The following is a 17,563-nucleotide window of genomic DNA, read 5'->3' as shown; positions in this document are numbered from 1 at the left end:
TCTGCCCTAGTACAATATTCCTCAAAACAATGTTCGACAATTATTTTCATTCCATCCGTATACTAATGTTATTTGCTACCTGTAATTTCAAAATGTTTATCTTTATTTTTATACCTCTTATAACGGTTAAATAATAATATAAGTTCATTATTTTTATCTTAATAATTATGACATCATCGTTAAAGCTATATATTGATATGTACATATATATATATATATATATATATATATATATATATATGATTAAATGACAAATCCTCATACAACTTGACACTTGATTTTTTATTTATAATATTATTGACCATGTCCACCGTGCAAATTTCAAATCTCCCACTGAAATTAACACGCCCTCTTTAGAATTGCAAAGGTATGTTATAATAATAGTCGAAAACGTGTTCATAACGTGCCCGAATTTTGTTGAAGACTGTCTACGGTGTCATGTTGAGATCGTTCCGACATTTGCGCTTGCCGCACGCAGAGTTATATTGTACGTAATTAAAGAAAGTCGAGTATGAATCAGTGAACAAAACTTACAAGAAGATGTCATTGTGTTTGCGCAAAGTTTCGAATAAATTTATACCTTTTGTTAATTTACGAAAACAAATAACGAAGATCGACCGTCATTTACTAAAACATGTTAAGTCGTCTGCGTTTTTGGAAGAGGTAATTGATAACATGTTTCAAGACAGTCATAAATAATTGCAATTTGAAACTTGACCTTTATCGTGTATAATCAGTGTTTCTTTATTATGAATTATTATTGTTCTGTTTCGTGTATAGAATCGCCGGAATAAATTAACCTTAAAATACTTATATAATAGTCTGTATTGTAATAATGATATATATTGATACTTTATTATTAGCATGCGGATTTAATTAAAAATTACGATAGTTTTTATTCTTATAGCCCTTTTAATGTAGTATGTAATCATATTTATAGTAGGAAACACTATAAAATTTGAACGAACAAACATTAAAAATACTTTTCTTTTTCATGGACTTTCAGTTTTTAAACTCATCAGTGGCAACATGTGTGGTAATGAATTATGGAGATAAATATCTAAATTCGAAGACTTCTTTGATGGGCCAATATTCATTAATTAATTACTTTGATATTTGTACTACCTGGCCGGATGAACTAAATGAAAAATGTAATTGGAATCAACAACGATCGATATGGATGCAACGTCAAAGACAAACAGACACTCAGTCAATGAACATAAATAATATTACTTCTGAAAATAAGATTGTATTAAGCAATGATGATCAACAATTAAAACTACATGTAGATCATAATGGGCTTTATGCAAATAATAAGTCATGTTTACCTCATAGTGAGGTGCTATCAATTAATAGGTACCTAATTAATTCACCTAATTCTATAAAGAAAAGTATTCTTCATACAGATGGATCTCCTAATGTGCAAAATATGAGTAAAGAGCAGCCATCAGAGAATCGGATACCATCTGAAGCACAGTTGCAACATATATTTGACTGCCTTAGTAGAGATGTATGTATTTGCACTGTATATAAGTTGATTTATCTTGCATAAAGCTTTTTCTTTTTCTAGTTACCACAGCTATTTGTTAAGATAATGGACTATACAATATATACAACTGATGTGGTATTTATAAACAATATTAGAGGAACAGAAGGCGTGTAAGTAAACAATAGTAGCTATACAATTTGAAATATTCCTGATCCAAAATATATTGTATAAATGAATAATACAGGTTCTTGGTATTTTATTTTTAGAGGAATTAATCATTATGTGATGCAAATAGCATTGTTAAGAATAATAGCTCGTATAAAATTCGTTTATGTTAAGTTAAATATTTTAAAAATAACTATGCACCCGGAAGACAGTAGTATTAAAGTCCGTTGGCGTATAATTGGTATTCCTGATTCATACATATTTCTATTTTGGAAATATCGATCCACGAAAGATAATGATGATGATAAACACGTGTAAGTAAATTTTATCAGTTTCTTGTTTGATAAACGAATTTCTTATATCAATTAAACTATGAAATCTTGTCAATAGGTGGTACGACGGTTTTTCTACATTTTACGTCAATAATGACGGTAAAGTATTTAAACACGTTGTTGATAAGATGATGCCTGATCAGAGTAAATATGAAAAAACTCCTATAGCAGCAAAATTAGCCTTATTTGTACCATTATTAGATTTGGATACTTATGCAAGTAATCTTTGTTCAGAAATAAAATAAATATAAAGAAAATGCAAATCGTACCATGTGTCACAGCACATAATTTAATTTTAACATATTTTTTTAATTCTGTTTGTAAAACTCCCCACGTAGAAGAACACATAAACGTTTCGTGTAATGACAATAAACGAATAAATTATGTACTAAAGTGAAAGTATACTGCATTGTGTTTATGTTACTAGAGCTATGTGAAAACTTAAATTTTATGTTTGTAATTCTAGTCGCTTGTAATACATTAGCAAGATCTGAGAAAAGTAAAAATATGAATATAGGTAGAGTATCATGTATTGAAGCATCAATGTTTTATAAATTGTAATTTAATTAAATTATTTAATATTGTCAAAAATGAAGAGTATCTTTACCATTCCAATGTTCCTTTCAAAAATATGCACACAGTTACTTTGTAAAAAATACTGTAAAACTTTTATTTTAATATGACAAAGTTGTTTATCTCACTTAGGTGCATACAAGACCTAAATAATCATCCATCAATGTCCCAATAGCAAACTGTAATCAAAATGTACAGTATTAATATTTTATATCATATTACATCAAGAAGAAAATTTGTGTATCTTAAATACTAACAATACCAGTGGCATCAACTCTTGTACCAACAATTTTCAATCTGATTTCATCATCTGGTTGAATAATAACATCCTAAAATTTGTATGAACAATTTTATCTGTAAACTTAGTTATGCAAAGTATTACTATTGTGATGAAATTTACCTCTTCCTTGGACTTATAACATGGAGGATTTACATTTGGACAAAATTGCATATCTGCTGGTATTGACTGCAAATAAGATTAATCATTTATAAAACGATTTAACACATTTATAAGTGATATAAGAATAATTTACATGATGAGATATGAAGCATGATAGAGGACCTATCTCAGCGAACATTCCAACCTAATAAAAACATAAAAAAAGTTAAACGATATTATATCTTTATACATATTGAATTATTTTATTACCTTATTGACTTGAGTCACAATAGCATCCAATACTTCTCCTTTAAATGGTCTAAAAACAATAGCTTTATATTTAACTGGATATACTACAAATCCTTGTCCAGGTTGTATGATTCCTGCACCTATATTATCTATTGTTGTTACAGCAACTACAAAACCATATCTAAAATATCGTTAATTATTTAAACAGTTACTTCAGTTGACATAACTATCTTGAAATTAAATATAAACTTACTTTCCTGTGCAAGTACCCTCTACTTCTGTGTATAGTTTTTGCTTCACAGTATCTAACAATTGAGGACCAAAATACCTAGGATGTAATAAAATTTCATGTTCCAGCGATATCTGTGAAGATTAAGAAGTTTAAATTTATTATAATATCAAAACTATACGATTCCACACTATTCGTTAATTGTTCTTCAATTACAGTACGCAAAGATAGCAATAATTAAACTTTACTCCTACGTGTTCCAATTTAATTATAAATTTTTATATATGAATATTACTTACATGGTAAAACATGATGTTCTTTTTAACAGTATTATCTATATTATTAAATGGTACTAATATAGATATTCACGAATCTGAAGCATACCAACTAGTCTGTAATCAATCTAACTTTTTAGGTTATATTTCGAGAATGTGTAATTTTCATTTCTTGTGGATAGTTTTTATTGATATCTGTTTATGCCAGTATATTAATGATATATTAATGTCGAATGCATACTTTGTTGTATTTAAATTATTTGTTTGTTAAAGGTAATAAGTCGATTATAAAAGTCAATAATGGTATTGACCGCGAAACGTGCACCATATTTAAACATGGTTCACGGCATTCCACGCACAATTTAATAATTAAGTGAACTTATCGTAGAAAACTGTCTATGTTTTTAGGAAAGTATCTATCGTGAGACGGATGGCAAATAAACATTTTATTATCTATTTGGAGTATGTAACAATTCATTTTAAAATAAACAACAGATTAACATTCAATGCAGAAAAATATATTTATTCTAATTTACTTAATACGCTATAACGGCTTTTAACAGAATTTTCTCCGTGATGCGTGGAGTTACACTGTATTTATAAATTTGTATACTAATTTTATTTTAGTTATTTTTATGTTAATTTCGTTCTATGTAGAAGTCTCATCGTTAGCATTGTCAACATCTAGACAATCTAATTTCTCTTTAATTTCTAAGGCCAACTTGTATCCAAGTTCCGGTCGACGATCCTTTCCCTCAACCATTGCTTTTACCTGATTAGAATTCACTATTACGCCATTATTAGCTATGACATTAGATTTCGTTTTTTCAATATCAACAAGATCTACGCCTCGACTACAATCATCAATAAGGATAGTACGATAGCCGCATTTAAGTGCATCAACTGCAGTAGCTCCAACGCAAACATCATAAGCTAAACCACAAATGTATATATCAGTTACTCCTATTTCTTGTAGTTGCGAGGATAAACTAGTGTCCTGCATTTTTTTATTATCCCAAAAAACAGAGTACGAATCAACTTCTGGATTAGTTCCTTTGTAAATTTTAATTGCGTTATCGATGACCTTTAGATCCTTGTGAAGCTCTGCACCCCAAGAATCCTGAATACAGTGACGTGGCCAAAGACGTTGTTTTAATAACGGTGGTCCTCTGAATGTAATTGTATCATAAACTTGCGCTGCTTCTTTTGAAATTTCGCTGCTAGGATCAATTTCTCTGTTGAAAGTTAGGGCGTTTAATTAATAAGTATGTAACACTTATCTAATAAATAGGTGGATAAAGATACATTAATTACCTAAGATGTAAATTATCGATAAAAGACACATGGTCTACAGGATGCCAATCAAGAGAATAGAACACTGCATCAAATTGTACAGTTTCTAACAGTCGATTAATTGGTTCAATCACTTCCAAACCATCGTGTTCCGCGGCGCATTGCTTGATGTCTAAAGATCCTGTTATAAAATCGTTTTGCACATCCACAATCAGGAAAGCACTCTTTGGACGGCAGCATACTTTAATCCAACGATTCCAGCACGTCTACACGAAAAGAGCGTATAACGGAATTACATTAATAGAAATAGCAACGATTATGTGTTCACAAATTTACCTCAAATTCTTCTCTGTCGATCTTCCCATCTCCTTTCCAATCGAATATGGAATATATTTCATGCAACTGATTTTTTTCTAGAGTGTAAACCTTTCCGCGATCGTTACGAAACAGTGCACGACAAATAAGTTCAAATTCTGTAGTAGATAAATATCCATCTTCATCTTTATCAAAAGCGGTAAAACACGCATCCATATTTCTTCACTGTGGCTACTAGTTTCCAAGTCATTTGTTTAATCAATACTTATAGGAGAAGTGTGTAGCCACCTTATATACTATTTTTCACCGCTTAAGCTGCTGAGAAAATACTGCAATCTATTCCTATACAATGTACTTTAGTCTCACTGCACTGCAGCATTAATATTTTTATATTTGCACCTATCAAATGCAATGTAGGTAAATCAATGTATACAACTAGCAGTAAAGCATTCAATCGTTTCCCTTGCTACAAGAGAGTTCTAGTTATGGAAATTTCAAATAAAAAATCTATAAGTTCCTTAAAATTGTTTTATTATTAAATATCTTAAATTCGAAAGTAACACTTATAATTATCCTGTAACTTTACTTTTTTTTCTGTCTGTGTCGTATTAGTGCAGTGTTATATATAGATGTAATATGAAGTCACTGTGCAAGCCTTTGATGAGTTAATAACGATACATCAATCATTGCTTCAGGTACTAACAAGTCATTTACCTTATACTTCATTGATTCTTCATAAGCATACGTAACAGATGTATCGGTCAAATGCATGTTACATTGTGCTAAAATCAAGATGCAATTACGTAGTCTTGCACAAACTTCACGATTCGTTTGTGGAATCCTAGATAAATCTTGAGTAAAGCCACCCTCTGATCTATCGGTATCCTGTTTACTGGCACCAATCCATATGTAACCATTGTTTCCTAATATCAAGCTTGCACCACTTTCCAAATTATGAAAATGTGTTTTCTTTCGTTTTATAAGAGCCGGTGAAACTTTTAACATTATTCCTTGAGATAATTTACCATATTTTAAAACTCTAGTATGTAACGAAAGTGAACCATCTACAAAAGTACTTTGCACTTCTGCACAAATTAGATCACCCTCCTGGAGATACCTTCTCATAGTTTGTTCATCTTCCGCAGATCTTCTTCTCTACAATGTTAAACAATAGAAATTTATAATTAATACTAACACAACTTAGACACATAGTCATAGAAGTATACATAGTTCTGCTTCAATAGCGTACCAATTCTCCTCCAGGTAAATTAACACTGGACAATAGAAGTACAGAATCAAGTTTCGAATTTGTATCAACTTTCCAACGCTTTTGTTGCACCTCAGTTATGCGACCAACAACAACGTCTCCTATTTCGCCTTGATAACGTGCTTTCAGTGGTCTTATTGAAATGAGCTTGTTTACTTTTTCTAATACACCGGCTACAGACGCGCGTAACGTGTTTTCGTCGTCGACGTATGTTCCGTGACCTCTAATAAACATTTATATGAATTAAGAATTCTCCTCTACATTCCCAGATAAGGGAAGCATTTTATTTTACCTTAAAAAATCAGGTTGGCTAGATATTTCTTCACCCGGCGTGTATATTCGCGGTTGAATGTCTTCGCCTTTGATTAAATTAAAATCAACTCTGTTCACAGCCAAACGTACATTGATGGTAGGATATTCTTCCATTGCAAGTAAATATCAGTTCCAACATATATTTTATAACAACTTGTACATGTAGTATTCGTTATATTTAGTTTAGGTTATGTTACACAAACACAAGATGTTTACTTTGAGGTTATATATAAAAATCACATTCTAACCTTATCAATGTTAAATCATAAAATATAGCGCCTTAAGATTTACTACAATAAAATTAATTTGGGATCGCATGCTTACAAGAAGTATCCTACAGGGGGGGCTATTTCGTTTCGTTCTCATTGATTCACGCTCATCTCTGTCTTTCATTTTCGATGGCTTATCGTATAGCACCTTGTTACGACCGGGATTGAAATTAAATCCCAAAAATTCGCCAAAGTACCAAATTACGAGAAGAACGTTAGATGCATGTCTTTGAAATTTATCATGAATTCCAAATTAGCTAAATAATATTCCTCGCTCCTATATATTTAATAAACAAAAGGTAACGATTTGAATTTAAATAGTTTATAAGAATTTTCGACGATTTTCTCAGTGCGTTTCTACGTACAATGTTTGTGGGACATGGTATGCGTAAACAATGAAGGTTTTTATTTATTTCTTAGCACATCACAATGGAAGATTTCATTCCAACGCGAGGATCGCAAATGAAGAAACATGTTTCAGAAGAATTTGTATTAGTTAATTACGAATCTCGAAAAAGAGCGAAGAAGAATGATGATAGCGATAAAGATAAGAACGCATTGCCCGACGAAACCGATGAAACTACCACGATGACTAAAGAAACTAAAGATATGGATCAGAAAAAGAAGCAGGAGCTAGAGATGAAACGTATTAGATACGAGGTTATGAAGTTTGGTATGTCTGGTTTTCAAAAAGCAGAGGCCAATAAAGCAAAAGTTCAGCTTGCTATAAGTTTAGGAGCGAAACCTCCCAAGAATAGGAGAATGAATTATAAACACTTAAAAGAGCGAAGAGAAAGAGAAAGGGAAATGCAAAAGAAAGCAGAACATACGTCAGGTCTAGAAATGAGCATGATCAAACATAAGAGTAAAAAGAAAATTTCTAAAGTTAAAAAGAGTAACGATATATTAGAGGTTTACGGAAAAGTGACCAAAAAACCAGAGGGTAAAAAGAAGAGATGAAATCACAACTGTAAATGTTTAAAACATCTTTGGTTGCTTTCATATATTGTATGTTATATACGAAGAATAAGGAGTAATAAAATAATATTTTTCTTTATATGTTTATGAATCATTTGGGCCAGCCTTGAGCTTTAATAACAGGATACACGTTTTTGCATATGCATATCTAAAATATATATTCATATGTGGTTCAGGATGCCGCAATGGAATGATTTGGCATATAGAGAACCTTTTCTCGTATTCCCTCAAAGTCAGTCAAAGGCTGCAGCCGTTGGTGCCACCTCGAGTAACATCTGAAGAAAGACATTCACTCCTTCTACAAGTAAAAACAGGTGTATTGCTTAGACATCGGGTAACAGTTCCTTCGAGTAATTTGCTAATATTCTGTTTTCATTGAATGCACGCTTACCCATAAATTTGGGCACATATCCATATTTAACAAATGGGAGGTAGACAAGCATGCCCGCTAATATGAACCCTGCCGCGTACAAGTACTCGATTTGAGGCTTATCAATGATTGGCGCTACAATCAGGTACGCAGAGATTCCAAGTACGAGCACAGGTATTATCAGCGGACACTTGTATGGTCGTGGATGATTTGGTCTGGTCCTTCGCATCACCAATAGAGCGAGCATCGCTCCGCCATAAAAGATCCAAGCGGTAAACGAAAAGAAGTCTATCAAGGAATCTATGTTTCCGGACAATACCATTGATCCTGAGCGATACAAATGCATTTTATATTTCGTTTCTTTTCATTTCCGAGTAACGGTCGACGATGCACGCGTGTACTAAATATATATATTTATATGTATATATATATATATATATTTTGAATGTGTAACGGTACCTGCAACAAGGGAGTGGAAGATGAGTCCTGGCGCGGGGGTAAAGCGTCGCACGTGCACATAACTGAGACAGTCGAGCAAATGACCCTCGCGGGACGCGGCGAAGCATAATCTACCTGCTGCAAAGAGAGTACCATTTGCGGAACCGAACGTGCTGATCGCAACCGAGAGCGGCATGAGCCATGCCATGACGCCAAGAATCCGATTGCCAAAAGTCTGCAAAACGTTATGCGAGGATGACTATTCTGATCGAATAGATTTCATTAATTTTTTTTTTCTTCTCTTTTCTTTTCCTTTTAAGAAATCCAATTGACTTTAGTTTAAAACGAGACTAGCAGGATTAAGGAATGTGACTAGCATTTGTTCTAATTCTTGGCTTCTAATCGAAATTACAGGTCTGTCTGTTCGTCTTACCACTGCGACGGCTTCGCTTTCGATCATTTCCGACGGCGACATAACGGCTAGATAAGAGACGTTTATCAGCGCGTAACAGAGCGTGACCAGAGGTATACCGATCATAATTGAACGCGGTAGATTCTTGGATGGATCTTTGATTTCCTCGGTGACATAGTTGAGATTGTTCCATCCGTCGTACGCCCACAGGCCGGTGTAAAAGGCGGTGGCCAATCTGCCGATGTTCACGGTATTGCCGTCCATCGTGTCGAACGCGCCTTTCAGGTGCTGCGTATTACCCTGTATCAACTTGTAAGAACCGCCGGCGATTACAACAAGTATAGCGATCAATTTGGCCGCGGTGAACGCGTTCTGCACACCTGTGGCCAGATTAACGCTGTAACAATTCACCAGCAGTATAAGTATTATTGCCAGGAGCGCGACAATCTTGACGACTTCCTCGGGTGGATCGCAATCGGCCGCGAACGCCTCGACGGCGTACTGCGCGAACGACAGGCATATTATGGCCATCTGAGAAGGCTTCAGGACCAGCGTGGAAACCCACGAGAAGAGGAAAGCTGGCGGCGCACCAAACGCGTCCATGAAGTAGGCATATTCGGCGCCGCTGCTCGTGTTCATCGTACCCAGCTCGGCGTATGCCAACGCGCCGCACAGACTCAACATTCCGCAGGCCGTCCATACGAGGAAGCTGATTCCGATACTGCCGGTTCGAACTAAAAGCCCTGACGGCGAAACGAATATCCCGGAACCTGTTCAGACAAACAGACGCGTGTACGTTCCATCATAATCATCATCATCATGATCCGAGTCTCTTCGAGCTGTTCACGGTGTACAGTGCGGATCGGTCATTACCTATCATGGTGCCAACGATTAGAGCCACCCCACTGACGAGTCCCACCCGTCTCTTGAGGTGAACAGAGTTGTTCTCCTCTGGGTCCGTCCCCTCCAGCCCTCCACCCCCTCCACCCCCGTCTTCATCATCTCCCAGGTCCCCAGACTTAGCTTCTTTCTGTTTCCGTTCGTGTAGTTGTTGTTGATGCTGAAAAGGCGCCGTGACAACGGTGTTCCAGCCGTTGCTGTTGGCGTTGCCGTTGCCGCCCCCGTTGCCGTTCCCGTTCCCGTTGCCGGCGCCGTTGCCGTTGCTTCTGGCTCGAGATACCAGCGTCCCCTCGGAGATCCCGTTCCAGCCGCCACTGCCTTGTATCTGTTGCTGGGGCTGATTGCCGTTGCTCGTCTGTGGATCATGTCCCACGGTAGCTAGAACAAATCGTATCGGACGGGATCAACGACAACCGGAAATCACTGTCTCCCGAATCTCGGACCGTTGTCGTCCGAAGAAGAAGACCATAAGGTTACCTTCGTGCATAATTCATCAAACTCTACCCCGGACGACTAAGAACAACTCCGCTAGATGATCGATTCGCTCATTAATGACTACCCCTGTACAATGTCTTTTCTATTCTGCAGATCCTCGAAACGAACGCGCGGGAACGCGAGTTAATTCGATGAATTTCCACTGGTGCCGTTATCCGCGACGTCTCGAGAAGGAAGGAGCAGCCCAATGAACAACAACCGAATAATTGTCGCCGGCAGTTAATTCGAAAACCATTTGCGACTCGAAATACCGCGACCGTCCCGTTCCGTCGCGATGACGCTCCGCTCACCCCTCGTGACTCGACGAAAGGCGTGTCGCATAGTTCGAGGGAACTCGGGGGCCATCTAAAATGCTGCAAATCGTTGAATTTGTATTTACGCCGGCACGTGACGAACATTATTATATTATTATCTTTGAGACGCTCCTGTTACCGTAATAGTTCGCATGGCCGGCTGCCAGAAGATTCCTCGTGACCGGGACAGTTTATTACTTCTTTACGTGCTACACACGGCGTATCGGCTCGACCGCGAGGCAGCCTCTCCGCTCGCGATAATTGCGCTTTCCGGTTGCACGCAGTTTGTTTCTGCGTCTTTTTTACGATGACGGCGCACGCTTGCACGAAGCGGCGCCCATTCGATAGCCAGTTTTATCGTCGTTTTAATCGTTCGTCGCGTGCCAAACGAAAGTACAAGCGAAACTGTTGCCGAGCATCGATGACTAAAAGGCGAGACAAGGGAAGACGACCGATGTTTCGGAAACGATTAAGAAGCGAAAGAAACCTTAGGAGATCGCGCACGCGTTTGGCAGGCGACACCTAACGCGTCGTATTTACTCGAATTAAAGTCCTGCGAGTCCCCGCGCCGCGTAAGGCGTGGTGTCTCTTCTTCAAGGTGACCTTCCGATAGAGGACTATCGATTCCACCTATTTCGATATGGTTTACCGCCGTGTGACATTTACGAAAATATTGTCTACCTCGAGGTATCCCTCGTACGCAGTGAAAAAAGAGGAAAGAACCCGCGGGAGATCGATCGTTCGAATTTTCAACGTTGCTCGGATACCGGGAACGTGATTCGGTCTTGTTTAAAAGCAATCGCGACCGATATTTCGTTCTATCGTCGAGCAATCTAGATGCCAGGGGCGTAAGGGGGAAGGCGAGTCTAATGGTTTTAAACGATTCAAGTAACAAAGATGTCGGCCGGCGCATAGAAAGTGATTGCCACCAACTCCGCTCGTTCTCGCTCGCGATGACGAGCGCGAATTAAGTTGCAAAATTCCTTGAAGCGGTAATGCGATATGCTAACACGGACGTTCGCAGTCCAGCGGACGGGATCCATGAAGGATAGTTGTATTGTCAGCACTCGAGTTTTATATTCGATTATCTGACCAAGGACAGGCAATATCTTTCCTTCGAAAAGAATGTCAATCTGTTGCGCGCGAACACACCGATAAAGATCGACGCTTCGAGCAGACCGGTGTCCACTCGAATTCATCGTCGACGGTTTCAAGAGGAACGAGAGGAACTTCGATCTTCTCGTCGCTTCCATCAATTAGAACCGCGAAACGTTCGTTTCGAATCGTGTTAATGCCCGTTACGACGAAGCATCGTAATGATCCAATTGGGTTTAATTTATCGTTCGTGTGAAACAAACCGATCTTCGCGCGTGTTCCCGACCGATCCAAGATGAAGGTCAAGTCGCTCGTAAAAAGAACATTAGATTGCGTTTCGAGGCTTAAATTTGTTTGACCGAGTCTCGCGAATCTCGAACGAGCGGCTGAAACGCGTGCCGATCGACGATCGACGGACGCGCAGAACTCTACGCGAGATCGCGGGGCCGAATTTTCCGAGGCGGATCGACCGGCGATTAAAAATACTTAATTTCCGTTCGAACGATATTTCCAAGCTTTCGCTCTCGATGCGCGCGTACGCTCGAGGAGCATTCAATGCACTTCCCACGCCGAACCGCGAAATTACCCGTGTAAAGCTGACGATTTATAGCCGCGTGGCATTGTTCGATGCTTCTCGTTTCACCCTATCGATCGCTGTGTTTCCCATTGTCTTATAACTCGGCCCAACGTTTCTTCCTTTTTACCCGAGACTCCGGACGAGACTTTCCGCGAGGAACACCGGTGGAAATCAGTTCTCGAATCGGGTTTCGACCTGCAACACGATGGAACTACCACTGTCTTTCGAATTTACGAAAATAGTGAGTTCGTCGATGTTGGAACTACCACGCGAGTCGGACCGATTACAGGAGATACAAACGATTTTCCGAGAAATTCGACTGGAATGTAACTCGGTCGAAGTTCCAGTAAGTTTTCGGTGGTTACAGCGTGAAGTGCGAACGATAAATTTCTGAACCCGATGCTCGATCGAACGAGCTCGATGGGAATAGTGGCGGGACACCATTCAGAAGTTTAACACGCGTACAGAATCGCGTGCAAGAGACACACATAATGTAATTGGCTTAAACTGTAGACGTCGCCAGCGTGCTTATCGTTGTCTCTGTCCGTCCGAGCGGTACGCCGAGAACGACTGTTACGTTCATCTATTTGCGGCCACTTCGTACGGCACATATCCATTGTGAAACGTTAAAAATAAGCTCGCGAACTCGAACGTGGGAAGAGAATTCGATCGGTGTCGAACTTGTACTCGCATCGGAGGCTCGTCCATCGCGAACTTGCGCCTGATAACAAACCGGGGCGCGTTCGCTTCGCCAAAAAGCCTCGCCGTTTCGCTCCTCAACGTGGCGCTTGTACTCTAACGTGCAAATCTTGTCGACGAGTCAATTAAAAAACAATGGGAAGCTTTCGAGTAAAATGCGAAACGCTGAGCCAATCGAGTAGTTTAACGAAGTGGCAATTTCAAATCGAGTAACCCTTTGCACTCGGCAGTTTCTGGAAATATTTAACATTTTTCGACAAGACGTTCTTTGAGACTGACTCAAAGGGGAACAAAGCTATTTTGTTCCAATGTTTCATGTATCGGATCATTGTACAAAGTTAAACATTGCATATCAGATTTTATAGTTTTGTCAAATCGAGTGACCCTTTGCACTCGGCAGTTTCTCGCTAGAAATATCAAAGAGAAATCACAAGTGCATTGGGGAACAAAGCTATATTCCAATATTTCATGTATCGGGTCACTATACAATGTTAAACATTAAATATCAGATTTTAGTTTTGTCAAATCGAGTGACTGAGAGTCACCTCCCGAGAACAAAGGATTAATTACACAAGACTTTCGGCCGACCCAATAGTTACCGCGCGAAATATAGTAGAGTGTCTTTCTCTCTAGAAATCTTGAAAGTTGTTATTTGAAATCGCGAAAAATCGCCATTCCGCTGATATTCGCTGACGAGACTCGGAAATCGAACTCCGCTCGCTTACGCGGTGATCGCGAGGAACGGCCACGTATCGACGAAGGATCAACGAACTTCGGCCCCCGACTTCGGCTGGTTCCACGTTAGCCGCGCGCGGAAGGAGTCGATGGGGCCGGACAAATAGAAAACGGTCAGATATTCTCGGAGCGTTCCGAGGGTTGCACGCACTCGGCGAACTCCAGCTCCTCGTTTCGCGGGATGACGCAACTGCTCGTGAATTTCGGGAGTCGCGGCGCTCTCGGGTTGCATAACCGTCGGCAGGAGATTCTCCCTGGACGGCGAATGAATGAACCCTTCTCGCCTAGATACCGCCTCGCTTTCGGCCGATCCGCTCGGCCGCCTCTATCGGTGCCAATTAGGCGTGCATGTAAACAACTAGGGGTGCCAAGTTGAAACAGTACACGTGCGCGCAGTACGCTCCCCAACGGGCAGCTTTACTGCGCGTTTTGATCGTTAGATGGACATTTTATCCGCTTGTTTTCGACTCGCGTTTAAAATACATCCAGCGAATCGGTCGGACGATATGAAAATGCGTCAGCGTCGAGAGCGGTCGGACGGCTGAGATTTCGTCGGGACTGTTCAAAGTCCCCTGAAAGACGCGTCTTGGCGCGCGTTCTGCGAATCGCGCTCGAACGTTTATTTGAAAAGCCACGGAACCGCGATCGGATTCCCGATCGATTCGATCATTCAAACTAAACAACTGTTTCAGATGGCGAGCGACGACTCGAGAGGTGCCCGTGGAGAACCGGAGGAGCCGCGAGTGAAAACGAGGCGTTCCGAGGCGAGGATCGTCGTCGCACCGAGAGCCTTGCCCCTAGAACGAGCCGTGCTTATGAATGAAGTGACCGACCCGGCGAGGCTCGAAAAGCGCGCGAATCTTTTCAACGGGGAACAAGTGGTTCCCGTGACAGTGATCCGTGAGTACCTCGAGGAGCCCGCGCCGCTCTCCGCGATAAGGGACCGCTCGAGCCCGGTGAATGAGGAGGATGCGTATCGCTTACCTCGTTTGAAGGGCGCGACATGCATGACTCTAAGAGGGACCGATAAGAAGGGCGGACTGTGAGACCGCCTCTCATGACACTACGCCGACTGTTCAATGAGAGCAACGTCTTTGCCAGGCTATAGCTGTCTTCTGCTCGCCGTTCGACACCTCTTTCGCGGAAAGTTTCCTCGCGATTCGCTCGTTCGGGTCTCGACGGGCGACCGTTCCGTGCGCCCTTTCTTCCTCGGCGTTCGCTACCGATAGCACCCCTCCGGGAACCTCTGGTCCTCTTCTGTCCTCTGTCGCTCGCTGCCACCGGTGCACCGATCGAACGGCTCGGCCGAGTGTCTCCTAAGCGTTTCTGCCGCGAATTCCTGTGCGCGTCCGTTGGAGCGAAGTCGTATTGAGCGCAGCGTGACGTTGCAACACGATATGCACCGATCCAGCTCCGTCGATGAACTGGGCACTCGGAAGGAGAGGTAGCCGTCGAACACCGACCGGGAACGAGGACGGGTAGGGGAAGCTGCGAGGAGACCGAGAGGGATAGGACGCGCGAGCGCGAGCGCGACCGCCCGGCGTCGGCGCCTCGCCTCGCTCGATATCGTTCTTCTGCCTTCGAACTTCTCTTCCGTGCGTGTGCACGGCACGCGCGTCGGTTCACCCCGTAACCCAATCACTGCTCTTTAACGTCTAGCGCGTCTAGCGACTCGCATATCGCTCTTCAATTTTTAGGATCTAGAGGCGTTCGACTGTTCGCTGGTTTTTCGGAACGTTTCTTCGACGAGCGTATGAAAATGATTAGCAGCATGAAACATAACAAAAAGTAGTTTATTTTTACAATAGATAAAAATGTACAATAAACATTCAATAATGTATTCCTAAGATGCACTACTACAATAATCGTTTGCGGCGTACTGTAACAATTAAAAATCCTCTTCGTGTAAATGCATGTTGAGTTTATTGGTAGATTCATGGACTTTGAGGACGCTCGGAACACCGTCGTCTTTAGAATTAACATTTAATGGACACTGATGCTTTCCTTCGACTGTTCCGTTTGTGTTTGAGTTCTTTGCATTCAAGCACTTGTGCTCTCGATTTTCTGTTTAGTGGAGTCGAGTGTGTGTCTCTTTTTATGAACCAAACTCTTTCGGATATGAGGAAGCCCGATGCATCGATGCAGGGTATTGTAATTCGTTCTTCTGTTCGCAACTGGTGCATCTGTGTTCTACACACGCTCGTGAGAAACAGATGTATAGGATAGATCTCTCGGCTTCATTGTAACGAATGAACTTTTCCATCTTGCTTGTTTTTATGATAGGCCAGCTTGTGTGTGCAGTTCCACGATATACAAAAAATTGTAGTAATGTGCAGTATACATAATACTCCCCGATTAAGTATTTGTAACAATTATTTATGTATAATACAAATTACAAAAAATAAATATTAGGAATGATTCAGTGTGCTTTGATAAAGTAGCGGTAGACGAGAGTTGCCAAAGCCCCGAGTGCGATAGGAATCAGCCACGACCTCCAAGAACCACTGCAACTGCTAATCATCAGAACACGTTGCAGCATCGACTATTTACACATTACATATTTTAAATTTCGATAACATTAGAAATTTGGATAGCACAAACGTGACTTACGAATACGACACATCTTGTAGCTGTATATAAAAAAGAAGCATGGAAGCGTCTTGTTACGAATCTAATAAGCATGTTATTAGAACGATTAATAACAAAACTTCTAATTGTGCTATCCAACAAACGGTAACACAAACAGTTACAAAACAATAATCATAACCTTGATGCAAATAAGTTGTTAGTAATAAAATTAGACATAGCCCTGTAACCTTGTACTTTTTTAAAACAATATCAATGTCTGAATTGATTAAGGAAAGGTAATAAAAATTTACCTGGAATTGTCCTCGTGAAGCATGACATTTTCCTCTGTTACGTCAGCCTAAAATCAATACATTTTTACTAAGAATATAGCAACTTTGATTTTTGCAAATTATAGGGCAAATAGCTGAATATGCACTTACATCTTCGAGTTCTCCAATTTTATATGGTTCCATCATCTGTCTGGCATCACTAGAGTGGCCAATATCCTCGAAAGGTTCTGTTGCATCTTGACCAGCCTGTTCAATAATAATTTCTTCTCCGCCCGGATGCTTAAATTTCAAGCAAAGAGAGATATTTATACACGTGTTTTACAGGAGCATTATGATAAACGAAAACATTACAGAATAGAAGATTATAATTATATCAACCTCACTAAGAAACGCAGACAAATTGTAAACTTTACGATTAATGATAACCCACAGATCGCTGGTATCAGTGTGTTTAGCTACTTCTTCTCGACTGTATAATTTAATAGGAGCAGTATCGGACTTAGTGCTCTCGGTCGCCATGTTTTTTCTTCTTTTCTTCTTCTTTCTTTATTCTTTCAAAGACGGTT

At 40.0% G+C, this 17,563-nt stretch overlaps 6 protein-coding genes across 12 annotated transcripts; 2 read left to right on the top strand and 4 right to left on the bottom strand.

Annotated features, from left to right (window-relative positions):
- The first annotated feature begins 247 nt into the window (after positions 1 to 247).
- On the top strand, positions 248 to 2,581 carry LOC116432104 (uncharacterized protein C6orf136 homolog). 2 transcript variants are annotated; one of them, XM_031988472.2, is made up of 5 exons: positions 248 to 367; positions 1,007 to 1,510; positions 1,571 to 1,659; positions 1,756 to 1,968; positions 2,045 to 2,581. In XM_031988472.2, exons 2-5 carry the CDS (start codon positions 1,040 to 1,042, stop codon positions 2,229 to 2,231), a joined length of 960 nt encoding a protein of 319 aa, XP_031844332.2. In that variant the 5' UTR covers positions 248 to 367; positions 1,007 to 1,039; the 3' UTR covers positions 2,232 to 2,581. The 2 variants fall into 2 exon arrangements, with proteins under 2 accessions (XP_031844332.2, XP_031844331.2); XM_031988471.2 differs by lacking the exon at positions 248 to 367 and adding an exon at positions 374 to 663.
- Positions 2,531 to 4,070, bottom strand: Rpb7 (DNA-directed RNA polymerase II subunit RPB7). 2 transcript variants are annotated; one of them, XM_031988476.2, is made up of 7 exons: positions 3,716 to 4,069; positions 3,441 to 3,550; positions 3,209 to 3,368; positions 3,093 to 3,143; positions 2,960 to 3,025; positions 2,817 to 2,888; positions 2,531 to 2,738 (listed from the first exon to the last, which is right to left on the bottom strand). In XM_031988476.2, the coding sequence occupies exons 1-7, from the start codon at positions 3,725 to 3,727 to the stop codon at positions 2,688 to 2,690; spliced, it is 522 nt and encodes a 173-aa protein (XP_031844336.1). In that variant the 5' UTR covers positions 3,728 to 4,069; the 3' UTR covers positions 2,531 to 2,687. The 2 variants fall into 2 exon arrangements, with proteins under 2 accessions (XP_031844336.1, XP_031844337.1); XM_031988477.2 differs by lacking the exon at positions 3,093 to 3,143 and having other exon boundaries at positions 3,716 to 4,070.
- Positions 4,071 to 4,193: 123 nt separating this feature from the next.
- Naam (Nicotinamide amidase) lies at positions 4,194 to 7,142 on the bottom strand. Its single transcript, XM_031988482.2, has 6 exons — positions 6,859 to 7,142; positions 6,549 to 6,789; positions 6,003 to 6,454; positions 5,321 to 5,519; positions 5,006 to 5,250; positions 4,194 to 4,926 (listed from the first exon to the last, which is right to left on the bottom strand). Exons 1-6 carry the CDS (start codon positions 6,990 to 6,992, stop codon positions 4,341 to 4,343), a joined length of 1,857 nt encoding a protein of 618 aa, XP_031844342.1. The 5' UTR covers positions 6,993 to 7,142; the 3' UTR covers positions 4,194 to 4,340.
- Positions 7,143 to 7,273: 131 nt separating this feature from the next.
- On the top strand, positions 7,274 to 8,204 carry LOC116432106 (uncharacterized). Its single transcript, XM_031988475.2, has 2 exons — positions 7,274 to 7,446; positions 7,568 to 8,204. Exon 2 carries the CDS (start codon positions 7,577 to 7,579, stop codon positions 8,105 to 8,107), a length of 531 nt encoding a protein of 176 aa, XP_031844335.2. The 5' UTR covers positions 7,274 to 7,446; positions 7,568 to 7,576; the 3' UTR covers positions 8,108 to 8,204.
- Positions 8,121 to 15,694, bottom strand: LOC116432103 (b(0,+)-type amino acid transporter 1). 3 transcript variants are annotated; one of them, XM_031988469.2, is made up of 7 exons: positions 11,173 to 15,095; positions 10,723 to 11,093; positions 10,219 to 10,623; positions 9,367 to 10,115; positions 8,955 to 9,168; positions 8,517 to 8,822; positions 8,121 to 8,423 (listed from the first exon to the last, which is right to left on the bottom strand). In XM_031988469.2, the coding sequence occupies exons 2-7, from the start codon at positions 10,730 to 10,732 to the stop codon at positions 8,359 to 8,361; spliced, it is 1,749 nt and encodes a 582-aa protein (XP_031844329.1). In that variant the 5' UTR covers positions 10,733 to 11,093; positions 11,173 to 15,095; the 3' UTR covers positions 8,121 to 8,358. The 3 variants fall into 3 exon arrangements, with proteins under 3 accessions (XP_031844329.1, XP_031844327.1, XP_031844328.1); XM_031988467.2 differs by lacking the exons at positions 10,723 to 11,093; positions 11,173 to 15,095 and adding an exon at positions 15,124 to 15,694; XM_031988468.2 differs by having other exon boundaries at positions 10,723 to 15,095.
- Positions 15,695 to 15,913: 219 nt separating this feature from the next.
- On the bottom strand, positions 15,914 to 17,523 carry Cyt-b5 (Cytochrome b5). 3 transcript variants are annotated; one of them, XM_031988481.2, is made up of 4 exons: positions 17,376 to 17,523; positions 17,148 to 17,276; positions 17,019 to 17,065; positions 15,914 to 16,681 (listed from the first exon to the last, which is right to left on the bottom strand). In XM_031988481.2, the coding sequence occupies exons 1-4, from the start codon at positions 17,514 to 17,516 to the stop codon at positions 16,660 to 16,662; spliced, it is 339 nt and encodes a 112-aa protein (XP_031844341.1). In that variant the 5' UTR covers positions 17,517 to 17,523; the 3' UTR covers positions 15,914 to 16,659. The 3 variants fall into 3 exon arrangements, with proteins under 3 accessions (XP_031844341.1, XP_031844338.1, XP_031844340.1); XM_031988478.2 differs by having other exon boundaries at positions 15,914 to 16,652; XM_031988480.2 differs by having other exon boundaries at positions 15,914 to 16,649.
- Positions 17,524 to 17,563: the final 40 nt, after the last annotated feature.

This window comes from Nomia melanderi, chromosome 11 (genome assembly GCF_051020985.1).
Source record: "Nomia melanderi isolate GNS246 chromosome 11, iyNomMela1, whole genome shotgun sequence".
In the NCBI taxonomy this organism is placed as follows: Eukaryota; Metazoa; Arthropoda; class Insecta; order Hymenoptera; family Halictidae; genus Nomia; species Nomia melanderi.
The sequence above is the reverse complement of the archived record's forward strand: the minus strand, read 5'-3'. Positions and strand labels throughout refer to the sequence as shown.

What these genes read in the sequence shown, in the direction of transcription:
- LOC116432106 (XM_031988475.2), top strand. Translation starts at nt 7,577, where the DNA reads ATGGAAGATTTCATTCCAACGCGAGGATCGCAAATGAAGAAACATGTT.
- LOC116432104 (XM_031988471.2), top strand. Translation starts at nt 541, where the DNA reads ATGTCATTGTGTTTGCGCAAAGTTTCGAATAAATTTATACCTTTTGTT. An exon ending in CGTCTGCGTTTTTGGAAGAG is followed by an intron (nt 664 to 1,006) that starts GTAATTGATAAC and finishes ATGGACTTTCAG; the next exon opens with TTTTTAAACTCATCAGTGGC. An exon ending in TTGACTGCCTTAGTAGAGAT is followed by an intron (nt 1,511 to 1,570) that starts GTATGTATTTGC and finishes TTCTTTTTCTAG; the next exon opens with TTACCACAGCTATTTGTTAA.
- Naam (XM_031988482.2), bottom strand. Translation starts at nt 6,992, where the DNA reads ATGGAAGAATATCCTACCATCAATGTACGTTTGGCTGTGAACAGAGTT. An exon ending in ATTTACCTGGAGGAGAATTG is followed by an intron (nt 6,455 to 6,548) that starts GTACGCTATTGA and finishes TTAACATTGTAG; the next exon opens with AGAAGAAGATCTGCGGAAGA. An exon ending in AAGTATAAGGTAAATGACTT is followed by an intron (nt 5,520 to 6,002) that starts GTTAGTACCTGA and finishes GCCACAGTGAAG; the next exon opens with AAATATGGATGCGTGTTTTA.
- Rpb7 (XM_031988476.2), bottom strand. An exon ending in CATGCTTCATATCTCATCAT is followed by an intron (nt 3,026 to 3,092) that starts GTAAATTATTCT and finishes TCTTATTTGCAG; the next exon opens with TCAATACCAGCAGATATGCA. An exon ending in GAGTTGATGCCACTGGTATT is followed by an intron (nt 2,739 to 2,816) that starts GTTAGTATTTAA and finishes TTTTGATTACAG; the next exon opens with TTTGCTATTGGGACATTGAT.
- LOC116432103 (XM_031988467.2), bottom strand. Translation starts at nt 15,148, where the DNA reads ATGCATGTCGCGCCCTTCAAACGAG. An exon ending in TGTCGCGCCCTTCAAACGAG is followed by an intron (nt 10,624 to 15,123) that starts GTAAGCGATACG and finishes GATTTGTTCTAG; the next exon opens with CTACCGTGGGACATGATCCA. An exon ending in ATATGTGCCCAAATTTATGG is followed by an intron (nt 8,424 to 8,516) that starts GTAAGCGTGCAT and finishes TTTTACTTGTAG; the next exon opens with AAGGAGTGAATGTCTTTCTT.
- Cyt-b5 (XM_031988478.2), bottom strand. Translation starts at nt 17,516, where the DNA reads ATGGCGACCGAGAGCACTAAGTCCGATACTGCTCCTATTAAATTATAC. An exon ending in TGTCTGCGTTTCTTAGTGAG is followed by an intron (nt 17,277 to 17,375) that starts GTTGATATAATT and finishes TTGAAATTTAAG; the next exon opens with CATCCGGGCGGAGAAGAAAT. An exon ending in AAATTGGAGAACTCGAAGAT is followed by an intron (nt 17,066 to 17,147) that starts GTAAGTGCATAT and finishes TATTGATTTTAG; the next exon opens with GCTGACGTAACAGAGGAAAA.